At 28.6% G+C, this 13,247-nt stretch overlaps 1 protein-coding gene across 1 annotated transcript; it reads left to right on the plus strand.

The window, feature by feature from the left end:
• The first annotated feature begins 348 nt into the window (after positions 1–348).
• LOC105848190 (rhodopsin, G0-coupled-like) lies at positions 349–1,406 on the plus strand. Its single transcript, XM_065816438.1, has one exon. It carries the CDS (start codon positions 395–397, stop codon positions 1,316–1,318), a length of 924 nt encoding a protein of 307 aa, XP_065672510.1. The 5' UTR covers positions 349–394; the 3' UTR covers positions 1,319–1,406.
• Positions 1,407–13,247: the final 11,841 nt, after the last annotated feature.

The following is a 13,247-nucleotide window of genomic DNA, read 5'->3' on the forward strand; positions in this document are numbered from 1 at the left end:
TCTGTTTTTAAGAAAAAGTTGTAATCCCTATATATTGTTTATTCGCAAAAACTTTGGATCTAGATTATTTATCTTTGAAAATATTTCAATTTTTACATAAAGTACTCATTATACCCTAATCTACCTTGAATGTTACTAATTTTCATTTATACATTCACTAAGAAAGAATTTCATTTTTATAAAAAAAAAAAAATTTCTGTTAGGAAATTTCCTATAGTGAATATATAAATAAAATTATTTAATAAAAACCTTGACTCAGGCACAAGTCTTAAACTCAAATGAATTTGTTTAATGCATTCAAATACATCTGTTTGTAAGCATATGTTTTTTTCGTAAAATGTAAGCATATATTAATATATTGTAGATACATAGATAAAAGTATACTGTTCAACATATGGATGTTTTGGTATCAGCGTATTTTCTGTGTGTCCTTGCAATTATTATTTTATCAATCTTACTAAATGCACTTCTAATCTATATAATTGTTTACAAGATTAAAGTAACCAAATTGCCGCAAGTTTTTATTCTAAGCATTTCGATTTCCGACGTAATTCATACCTTAATTGGTTATATAGCGGAAGTTTGGTTGTTATTTGAAGTACACTCTTTGAAAAAGAGTTTTGTTTGTATTGGAGCTTCTTTCCTAACGGTTTTTACTTCAGTGTCTAATATTTTACAAACTGTTATAATATCAATTATGAGAGCGATTGCAATAAAGTGGCCCTTTTTTTACATTATATATTGTAAGACGATGAAGATGAAAATATTATTATTGTTATTTTGTTATTTTTATGGATTTTTATGGCCTTTTATTCCGTTAATTGGATGGTCAAAGTATGAGTTAGATTTGGATAAAATGCGATGTTCATTTGATTGGAAATTAATACATTCGGGTTCATTATCATATCTAATAGTTTTATTTTTATTTTGCTACTTTTTACCTGTCATTGCAATGATTTTTGCGTACATTGCAATAAAGAAAACAGTTATCAATAGCTGCAGTATTAGAAGAGCCCAACTAGGTAAAAATAGAAATATACAAGAAATGGTCTACTTGAAGTTAGCTTTTTGGTCTGCGATTTTTTACTTTATAATTTGGACACCTTATGCCGGTATCAGCTTACTTTCAATATTCAAAATAAAATCTCCAAGTGTTATTTATACCATCTGTGCATTATTTTCGAAACTATCAGCAATAACGAATGCGTTGGCAAACTGTTACTTTAACAAATATTTTCGAAATCATCTTAAAAAAATTAAACTCTTCCAATACTTTGTAAAATGGAACAGAAGAAGTTGCGATAATTTAATATTATAGTTTTTCTGAAAATAACTTGTATATTTATTTGACTTTGAAAAAAGAAAATGTGTTTAACGGTATGTATATTTGTTTAAATCTTTAAAAAATGAGCAAACAGAGTTGTACTTTAAAACTTTATATATATATGTATATATATATATATATATATATATATATATATATATATATATATATATATATATATATATATATTATATATATATATATATATATATATATATATATGGCAAAGGCATTTGACCATCCCCCCCCACACCCCTTCATAGTTTACTCACCAAAATGTAAATGACTACAGTTTAAATGAAATATTACTATCAAATGCAATGACTTTCACGATGGCGGAAGCTTTTTAATAAAGGCATATTTTATATTTTAAAAAAAAGATGTTGAATGAAAGTTTAAAAAAAAAAAATGATAGAAATAGATCACAGAAAAATAAAAAAAGAATAAATAAAAAAAAAACAATAGATAAAGGAGAAGTATAAAATCCAAAAAGGAGAGAGGAAGAAAAAAAATGAAAATAAAGGAAATAATAATAATAATAAAAAAAAAAAATCGAATTACAATAACAAAGTTCTTACGCAAACAAATAAACTTCGAACCAACGAAGAAAGAATTGGATACAGTGATCAAATTTTTAAAATTATTTTTTAATGTGTCAGTTTCATTTACTTTTTTATGCTGTTGTTTTTTTGTTTATCGGCAAAATGTTTCTTGTTTGTATTGTATTTCTGTTTATTTTTTTCCAATTTATTGTGTTATATTCATTTTAATAATACTATTACCTTGTGTTTTTTGCTAGCTAAATGTTTATACAATTATATATATTTAATAGCTTATTTAATTTTATATATTTAAAAATTATATAGATTATTATAAATATATATTTAATTTGATTAACTGGCATTAACCTGCTGTATTTTAACTTTTGTTTTGTTGTTTGGAATATGTCTAATTTGTATTCAATAAATCATTTAATGTTTTTTAACTAATCATTATATTATTATATAATTTAGCATTATTAGGTGTTTACTTCACATTAGTTTTTTAACTAATTGTAAACAACCATGAATGCAAAATCTTTATTCAGAAATATATATGATTGATATTAAAAAAGTTTCTTCAATTTATTTAATTTTGTGGACTGTTCTAAATTTAGGTTTTTACAATATTTTTCTTTCAGAATACTGAAAAAATGTCTAAAAAACGATAAAGTAGTAATATTTTGGATTACTTCAATTTTAAACGTGTTACAAATACAAACGATTCCGAAAAATCACAGGAACACATTACTCTTCCTTAACCGGTAGTGGCACTAAGTGAAAGCTATTGTGATGCAAGACAGCAACAAGATGTTGATCCATGCAACGGTAACATGCAGAAAATGTCAGAAGTTATGATTGCAGATAAATCAACAGAATGTAAAAATGATAACGATAACTCATTTTTCGATGTTGGACTTTATATTCAGACAACAGCTAGAATAAATGATGATCTCAAGTATCTCGATAACTCATTTTTCGATGTTGGACTTTATATTCAGACAACAGCTAGAATAAATGATGATCTCAAGTATCATGTACTAACCGAACCATTCAAGCCTCATGAAACTTATGATTTCAAAAAAGATGTGCCAGAAAATGAAGCTGGAAAGCGACGGTTTAGACACGCATAGTAGGTTCAATATGTTGCTTGGCTGGCGTACTCTTCAAAACTAAAAGGTGCTGTTTGTATATATTGCATTCTTTTCCCACAAAAAGTACATTGAGGTTTTCAATGTACTTTTTGGGTACAATAAGGTGCATTTATTACTACAGCCTTTAGAAAATATAAGGATTTTAACGAATGTGCTCGAAATCAGATGTCATTGTCATGGCATATGTGTTCTCAACAAGATGCTGAAAACTTCATGGCGGTGAGAAAAAATCCAAACAAGAAAATTGTATTTCAGCTTGATGATTCTATAAAACGCATTGTTTAAGCAAACAGATAGAAGCTCTTTTCTATCCTTTCAACGATTTTGTTGTGTGGAACAAATGATTTGGCTCTGCGAGGGAAGGAAAGAAGTTAAGGAAATCTGCATCAGCTATTGAACTTTCGAATTATAAAAAACCACCTTGTTGACCCAACAAAAGAGCAAATGATTCGGGAAGAATTCCTCGGATTTGTTCTACTGAACGACATGTCTGCAGCTTCAAGTTTTTATCATTAGGTCTCAATTTAGATTGTCTATTAGGTAACCTAATAGACAATCTAAATTGTCTATTAGGTTACCTAATAGACAACTTAGTAAATTAATAAATAATTGCTCAACCATAGCAGGAAAGGATAATGGCGTCCAATCAAGAATCACAATAAAGTATCCAAAGGCGCCTTTTGTTCATTGCTCATCAAAGAGACTGAACTTGGTTGTAAATGATCTGAGTGCACTTCCACAAATTTGCTATACAATTGGTACTATCAAGTCTATTATTGCGTTTTTCCGTGAAAGTCCTAAGAGAAGGTCAATGATACTCAACGTTCCTCTTCTCTGCGAGACTCAATGGACTGCAAAATATAAGATCATACGAGTGTTATGTGATAATTTTGACCAAATATTTACCCAGATGGATGTGTTATCTAACGAAGCAAACGGAAACGCACGTCGATCTGCTCATCAGTTGTTGTTAACATCCAGCTCAACAATTTTTTTATTTGGACTAATTATCATTTCATTTTACTCAGCTCTCCTGGAACCCTGAGCTCAAGCCCTTCAAGCCATTCAACTAGACCTTCCACAAGTACAGAGGCACATTTATGAATTGCTCTTGAACTTTAACTTGAAAAATTCATTGAGAAAATGTCAACTGTCAATGAAGTATACAAAATTGATAACTTTAAACTCGATAGTGTAATTTGGTTTGATTTTTGGCCAATCTTTTCAAAACACAATAAACGAATTCACAGATTTACTACCAAGGACTGTATTCTACCTTGCAGTTCGTGAAGCTTTGCTCATTTTAATAACACTGTCAACAACAACATGTACTGTAGAAAGATCATTTAGTACACTGCGGTGCGTGAAGACTTGGCTGCGATCAACCATGTTCAATGTGCGTTTGTCTGGGCCTTGTATGCTGAGCGTGCATCGTGTAAAATACGATTCAGAAAATCAGTATTTTTGGAACAAATTATAAGTAAGTTTGGCAGTGAACGCAGACAACTACAATTTCTATTTACTGAACAACGATGATTTTATTCTTGTGTTTTTATTTTTACATTTTCTTTAATTTTCTGTTGTCACTGGTCTAATAAAATGACTTGATTAATTGATGCATTTATGTAGTTTTTGAAATATCACTGTTGAATCTTATTTTGACCACTCCCTCCTTGTGAAAAATCCTGCCGGCGTCCATGTGTATATATATATTAAGGTGATCCTGCCGCCCCATAATTTTTAAATTTTCGAATAAACAAGCCTGACTTTTTTGGTGAGGAGGTTACTTGTAACTAAGAACAAGGAAAAGTTTGAGAGTAATTGGACAATGTTTAGTGGAAGCAGATTTCAATCAAAGTATTTTATTAAGGAGCAAAAATTGAAAATTTTCAATTTTTAGCATACAAATCTCTTGGACAACTTAATGCATCTTTTTTAATTTATTCTGATTTAAAGTTTATACCAGAAGCTTTTTCGTATAAAGAGAGTTGAATAAACAAGTTTAAGAATTAAGTGTGCTATTTAGGGAGGAAAGTAGGGTAGGGGGAGTTATTTATTTTACACAAATGAAAAGAGCACAAACATATTTTTAGTTTTTTTTTTTTTTTATACATGTTTATTTTACAACTACAAAGTAATTACAAGTAACCAATCACTGATTGGCAGTAAAGATGTACGAGGTAAATAAAAATATAGTTGCTTACAACTCCGAGACATGAATAAAATAAATACCAATTACAACAATATAATAACGTGTACGTAAAAATAATCCGAGAAATATATCTCTATATTACTCCAATTAAAATAAAAAATACAATAAATAAAAATAAATCTGCTGATTTTTCGGAGGAGAGTTTAGATGTTTTACTATAAGTTTATTTACCACATTTCAGAATAATGTTAGTGTATAAATATGATAAAAATAAAATTTGTGTAAGATTGATAAAAAGAATTACTTATTTGTAGTTATAGGAAGCTCGCAGAAGGCTTAAGTCAGTCTTGTCATCGAGTACCTATTTCTTAGACGTGTAATACACATAAAAAATCAGTTGCATACAAGGTATATATGTACGTGTTACATATATACCTTGTTATTATTATTATTTTTTTTTATCTATTTGTATTAAAAGTTAAGTTACATTTATTTATTTATTTGTTCAGATTTAAAAAAATTCCTTACAGTTGTTTAATTTGATTATTGTAGTTTTTAGCTTTTTTTTCAGAGAGTGTTCGTTGTTTAAGTTTAATAGTGATTCGTTTCTGGAAACTAATTTGTTAAATAAATAGGGACCACGATATGTAATTGAGAATTTTGAGAGTCTTGTTGTTTCAAAAGGTATCTTAAAGTTGCCTGTTGCTCTTGTATTGTATTTATTTATACCGTTTTTAAAAAAGTGTGCTGTAAAATGTTCTGGAACCAGGCTTAGTTTATATTTAAACATAAAAAGTATATTTTGAAAAATATTTATTTAGAATATATTTAGTGCGTTCATTTGTTCCAGTAGGGGTTGAGCATGAGTAAATTTGTTTTTGTTGTATACTAGTCTTGAAGCGTGTTTTTGACGTAAGTAAAGTGGTTCTAATTTAGATTTGTGGGTACTGCCCGATGCTATATTGGCATATATGAGATAGCAATATATGAATGAAAAGTAGATAAGTTTTAGACTTTTTTGTGACAAAAATGGTCTTGCCTTGTAAAGTAAACCTATGTTCTTTGATATTTTTGTGTTTATGTAGTTTATGTGGGGTTTCCAGGAGATGTGTTCATCAATTAGAACTCCTAAAAACTTTGTATTCAGAGCTCTTTTGATGGTTATATTTTCTATTTTAATTGTTGGTAGGTTCAGGGGTATTTTTTGAATTTGTTGATTAGAGTGAAATAGTATATACTTAGTTTTTTCTATATTGAGTGACAGTTTATTTGATTTAAACCATATGTTGACTTTTTTTAGTTCAGCATTTGTTTTTTCATAGAGGTCTTCGATTGTCTTTGACGAGTAAAATAAGTTTGTATCGTCGGCAAATATTATAGTTTTAAAGATATTAGAGGCATTTGGAAGATCGTTTATATAAATAAGAAACAAAAGAGGAGCAAGAATGGAACCTTGGGATACACCACATTTTGTTTTTAGTAAATTTGAATTGCTTTTTTTATCTATAATGACACAGTGTTGTCTGTTATTAGGGTAGTTTTTAAACCAATTTACAGCTTGATTTTTTATACCATAGTTTTTCATTTTTGTTAGTAAAATCTCATGGTTTACGGTGTCAAATGCCTTTGACAAATCAATAAAGATCCCTGATGTGAATTTTTTTTTTAAATGATCTACTTATCCTATTTGAGAGGTCAAGGATTGCATGCTCAGTTGAGTGTAGCTTTTGAAAACCATATTGACCTTTATTGATAATTTTGTTAGTTCTTAAATATTCATTTAATTTATTATAGATAATTAGTTCTAGAAGTTTTGAGAATACCGAAAGAATAGAGATTGGTCTATAATTGTTTAAAGATTTGGTTTCTCCTGATTTATAAATTGGTATAATTTTAGAGATTTTTAGTTTATCAGGTACAATACCTGTTGAAATTGATGAATTAAATACTTGGTAAATTGGATTACGTATCTCCTCAAAAACATCTGATACTACATTGCAAGAGATATCATCGATTCCTGGGGACTTAATTTTAAGTGATTTAATAGCTATTTCAAGTTCGTCTTGATTTATTTCATTGAAATTTAAAGAGCGGTGTGAGCCTGTTAAGTAACTTTTAAATGTATTATTTGGGCATTGAATTTTTGATGCAAGATCAGCACCAATGTTGGCAAAGTATTTGTTGAATTCATTGGAGATATCTCGCTTGTTGTTTGATTCACTTTCATTAATTATTACTCTAGAAGGCATTTTGTTAACATTAAATTTACTTTTACTAATAATTTCCTTCATAATGTTCCATGTCTTTACATTAAATTTTTGTATTTGATTAGAATAATATAAAATTTTGTGTTTTTTTTTTAATTTTTTCAAATAGGTTTTTGTATTGCTTGTAGAGGGATAGGTTTGCTTCGCTTCTATTTTTTAAGTATTTTACGTATAGTTTTTGTTTTTGTTTTGAGGATTTTCTTATTTCTTTTGTTATCCATGGACAATTTAAATATTTTTGTTTTTATTTCTTTTTCATGAATTGGAAAACTTTTATTATATTGTAGGATAAATAAATTAATAAAGTTAATGTTCGCAGAGTTTTTGTTTCCTTGGTCACATTCTTGGTAGACCTTTTGCCAATTTGTTGCCGATAGCAAGTCCTTGAATTTTTGAGTAGACGTTTCATCGATAATTCTTTTATAGCATAAGATTTTTGAATTATTAATTTTTGTGGAATTTTGTGACGAAGAGAAGTATATTGGAAAGTGATCTGAAATATCTGTTTTATTATTCCTGATTTTAGAGAAGGTTCTTGTATTGAGTTTGTTAAAATATTGTCAATAGCAGTAATAGATTTTGAAGTTATGGTAGGTTTGTTGATAATGGGGAAGATATTAAGTTGAAACATGTCGTCAAAGAAATTTTTAGTAATAGCATGCTTGTTGTACATTAAAATATTTATGTTTATATCTCCAATTATGAATAACTTTTTCTGTTCTCTATTTTTTGTAATTATATGTTTCATATAATTAGAAAATTTACAAGTATCACCATCGGGTGGTCTGTATCACGTAGAAACTAGAAAGTTTTTTGAGGCAGTGTTTATAACTTCCATTGTGAAGACCTTACTATCGCCATCAGAGTTTGAAAGGTCATTTCTTATCTTAATGTTTAGATCATTCCGTATATAATTCACAATTCCTCCTCCTCTTTTGCAAACTGATCTTTCTTTAAAAAATAATTTATAGTTTGGAATTTGGAGTTCAGAGTTTGTTTCTGCTGCTTCGTCAGAGCACCAAGTCTCTGTAAGGCAGATCATACTGAAAGTATGTTTGCATTCAAGGAGAAAGTTTTTTAATTTGTCTATATTAATAAGTAAACTTCTGATGTTTAATTGTATTACCGTAAAGTTATTTATAGTGGTTTTTAGTTCAAATTTAAAATTTTGTATGTCAAAATATGCAGAATCGGAGTATTTTTCGTTAAAAAAGCTTAAGTCGTCATAATGATTATGTGGTAAAGATTTATTAGCAATTTCGAAGATATTCAAACGCAGCGTTTCAAAGTCTGTTGTTTCATAAGCCGTAATGATTTTTTAGAAAATTAAAAACTTGTTAGAAGATGCGCTCGCTTAAAACAGCTGTTTTTTTTTTAAAATCTCTGCAATAAATTTTATCAAATTTAATAATGGCGTACTTACCAGCTTTACGAAGTCGTTTAACTTCCTCCCGTAGTTTTTTTCGATGTTCTATTGTTTCTTTCGCGTAGTCTTCGTTTATGTATAGGCCAGTCTCTCTTAATTTTTTTGCGTTGTTGAGAACTTTAGTTTTATCTGAATAATTCAGCAGTTTGAAGATTATTGTTCTTGTTAGTTAGTTCTAGTTAGTCTCTTTGTTTTTGGTGAAATGCTTTCTAATAGCAAAATGGTAGACTAATCTGATATATGTTGGAACCCAATCTGAAAATTAATTATGATAAATTGAGATTAAAATATATTTAAATGTTTATTAACTCAAAACTATTAACATTAAATTTTAAATATAAAATAAAGCTCAAATGCTAACAATAAACTTAATGTTATATTAAAATTTAAATGTTTAACAATATAAAAGAGTAACTCTATTAAATGAAAATTAGAAAAAATAAACAGTCCAATTAGAATTTAATGTACCATCTGATTGGTTCTAAGGGCCTTTTTCTTTGGTTGGGCAACATATTTCTGTTGTTTTCTACAACTTGTATAACGTTCTGGAACTTATTTTCTTTCTTTGCAGTTCCTGCAAAATCACTACAAAGCTTTACTCCGCGTTCAGCAGAATCGTTCACAACAAATAAACTAGAAACCACATTTTTGGAAGCTAAAAAATCTTCATTTTTATGCCATTCTGTTACCGGTTCCTTGAGAAAACTACAATTTATATTTAATATGGTGAAAAATACTGGTGAGTCTTCACCAATAAAATCAGTTAAATCATTCACAGCCATTTTAGGAACCATTGGAAATATAGGCTTACCGAACCCTGACCCTTTTCTTTTTGAAGTTATTTCATTCAATGTTACATAATTTTTTAGTGATACTACTTTATTTGCAATCTTTTGCCTCTGCTTATCCTCTAAGTTATTATTAAATAGAGACAGTGGAGCTAACTCCTCAGTGAGATACCACATGTGATTGCTAAAAGCTTTCAGAGCAGCATTAGCAATAGTAAAATCAATAACTTTATACTCTAATAGTGAATTAATAAGATTTAAATCGATATTTGGAACATAGTCTTGATACGGTCCATTTTTTCACGCGATATTTATCACAAATACTTTTTTGTGACATTCCACTTACATAATCGCCGATAATTTTCTTTCTTAGTTCCAATCCAAGACTATCGGGAGCCATTTTTGCATTTGAAGTCATAAAAATAATAAAAATAAATAATCACGCTTCTCAAGGCTTACCGTGTTACATTTACCTTGTGATGATACATTAATGCTCTGTGGAACACAAGGTTGGATGTGGACTGTATTGATGTAATGTCTTGGTTGGATGTGGACTGTATTGATGTGATGAAGCACTTGTTGTATTTCACTTCTTGTATTGATGTTCTTCGATAAAACACTTTGATAAAACTCACTTCGATAAACTGTTTTGATAATACTGATTGATTGACTTCCATATACTGACTGAATTACATGTCGATTTACATGTTTCTTATATAGTAAAATGAACTTGTGTGAACCTGTTCTGGAAGATTCTAGATGCTTTTTTTCGATGCTTCTGGAAGCTTCTGGATGCGTCTGGATGCTTCTGAATGTTTCTGGATACTTCTGGATACTTCCAGATGCTTCTTCTAGAAACTTCTGGAAGCTTTTGCATGCTTTTGGAAACTTCTGGATACTTCCTTTAATTATTAAAAAACTTCCGTGACGTTGACACGGACCAGACTTAAGAAAATGAAACAAACCAAAAAAGTTGCACTTGTTTTGTCCGCTGCAAAATGGCACTTGTCAATGAAATTCTGCCTGTGTGCTGTCGTCAGCTGATTGCTCATGTCATGGCATGCTATGACTCCAGACTCCTGAACTGTTTGCTGTGGTAGTATAGTTCGTTTCGTTTTTAAGACATGTAAAATTAGGAACACTTTTTAGCATTGTTCGATGTTGGTTGCAAATGTTTTGTCCAATACTGTATATATATATATATATATATATATATATATATATATATATATATATATATATATATATATACACAATACAGGTATATATACTTATATATACCTGTATTGTGTAGCTCAAGTTAACTCTATAAGAATCACCAGACGTGGCACAAATTATTGAGTGAAATAAAGTACTGAGTGTAGTTGGTGTAATTTTGTTTCTAACAGCTGTTTCAATAACTTTAGGTGGTTTCAGAATAATATTTGGTATAAACACAGTTGTGTCAGTTTTCAAGCTTTTTTTGTGAGAACGCTGTTTTGTTTCATAAATACATCCAAGTTCATCATGATCAAGACAACATTCGTCCATCTCCATTAAATTTTTTTCATAACATCTCAAAATGTTTGATTGCCGTTCTTTTTTTTTATAGATTCTTTCTTGTTCAGCAAATTTTCTGTCGTGTATTTTTTCCTCCACAAGACTACGCTTAAGATATAATTGTTTGAGTATTCTTGACAGTGTTTCTATGGGCATGGTCAATTTTTAACAGACTCTTTAACTCCTCAAACAATTTTATGATTTCTTCTGCCAATTTATTAGACTTAATTGTTTGCATTCTTGCCCGATTATAACATGGTAGATTTAATTTAACTGTTTTATTTGCTGCATCTCTCTTAGATTTTGAAGTAAAGTGTGCAAGAAAACATAAAGGCACCTGACGAGCAGTTGGTAACCTAGATCCCTGTATATCCTTATCAGATTCAATAGGGATGGTTTCTAGTATGAAATATCTTGGGTCTTTAGATTTAGCCATTTTATCAACAAATTTTGAAAAATTGAGAGAATTATGAAATTACTGTTTATCATAAACCTCACCCACAAAAAAAAGTCAGGCTTAATCAGAGCACATAAGGGCGGCAGGATCACCCTAAAATATATTTTTTTAATTTTTTTTAATTTTCGTCATTTTACACGTTTTACAATGTTATCTACAAATTTAAACAAATATATATAACTACAAGCTGACTGGGGCAAGTAGAAGTCAAAATGACTTATCATCAAGCCCCTTTGTGAAATACAAAAAAATACAATAAAATTTTACATCTTCCAATATTATATAAAAGAGTGAAATTAATAAGTTTAAAAAAAAAAAAAAATTTGAAGGTTAAAAAGAAATTAAAGTTAAAAAAAGAACTTAAAGTTAAAAAAAGAAGAAATTTAAGATAAAGTTAAAATAAAAAAAATAACAAATAAAAAATTACAAATCTGTACATATTTGTATACATATTTAAGACAATAAAATTTTTTTTTTTAATTCGCTTCATATGCATATACATATTCAATACAATATTAAAATTAAATAAAGTACATAAAAATTTAAAAAATACAAAATTATTTAAATTTTTTTTAAAAAAATGAGAGAATGTACATAATGTTTAAATTTAGTAAGTGTTTTTTTATAGTTCTTTTAAATGTAGCAATAGATTTTATTTTTTTCATATTTTCGTCAAGAACCGAGTTCTACAAGCGTGGTCCCGGGCATATAGTCGAGAAGTCAAATTTTTTGAGTGATGTTAGTGGGATGTAGTAATTACTCATTGAATGTCTTGTTTCATATTTATGATTAATTCGAGTGAAACTTAGGAAAAACTATTTTGGAATCATTTCATTTTGAAGTTTAAACATAAATAACAAGTTATGGTATATATTTAGTTTGTATACATTTATTTCCTCGAGTAACGGCTCGGCATTTTTGTATCTATTTGCGCCCAAAACTAATCTACTTGCTTGCTTTTGTTTTGTATAAATAATTTATAGGAAAGATGAATGATTGTTTGCCCAGGCAATATTACAATAGTTAATATGACTATGTATAAATGAAAAGTATAAATTTTTTAAACAAAAATTATATAAAAGATGTTTTGTCTTGTACATAATCCCCAGAGTCTTTGAAACTTTGTTCTCGACTAGCTTAATTTGGCTTTTCCAATTTAAATGTTCATCGAAAATTATTCCTAATATTTTCATTGAAAAAACTCTTTTTATTTTAATATTGTTAATTGTTAGTTCAGGTAATTTAAGTGGAAGGTTCTCGGATTTAGATGGCTTAGCAAACAAATTATATTTCGTTTTTTCAATATTTAATGAAAGTTTATTTGCTTCAAACCACTCATTAAGATATATTAATTCTGTGTTTACAATATAAAAAATGTTTTTTAAAATTGAGTCAGAAAAGAAAACATTTGTGTCATCAGCAAAAATAATATAATTAAGTATTTTTGAAGACAAATAAATATCATTAATATAAATTAAAAACAGCAGGGGTCCTAGTATTGATCCTTGGGGAACTCCGCAATTTATTGATTCAAATGGGGAACATGATAGGTCATATGGTACTCCTTGTTTACGATTTTGTAAATAATATTACAGCCACTT

Source organism: Hydra vulgaris, chromosome 13 (genome assembly GCF_038396675.1).
Source record: "Hydra vulgaris chromosome 13, alternate assembly HydraT2T_AEP".
In the NCBI taxonomy this organism is placed as follows: domain Eukaryota; kingdom Metazoa; phylum Cnidaria; class Hydrozoa; order Anthoathecata; family Hydridae; genus Hydra; species Hydra vulgaris.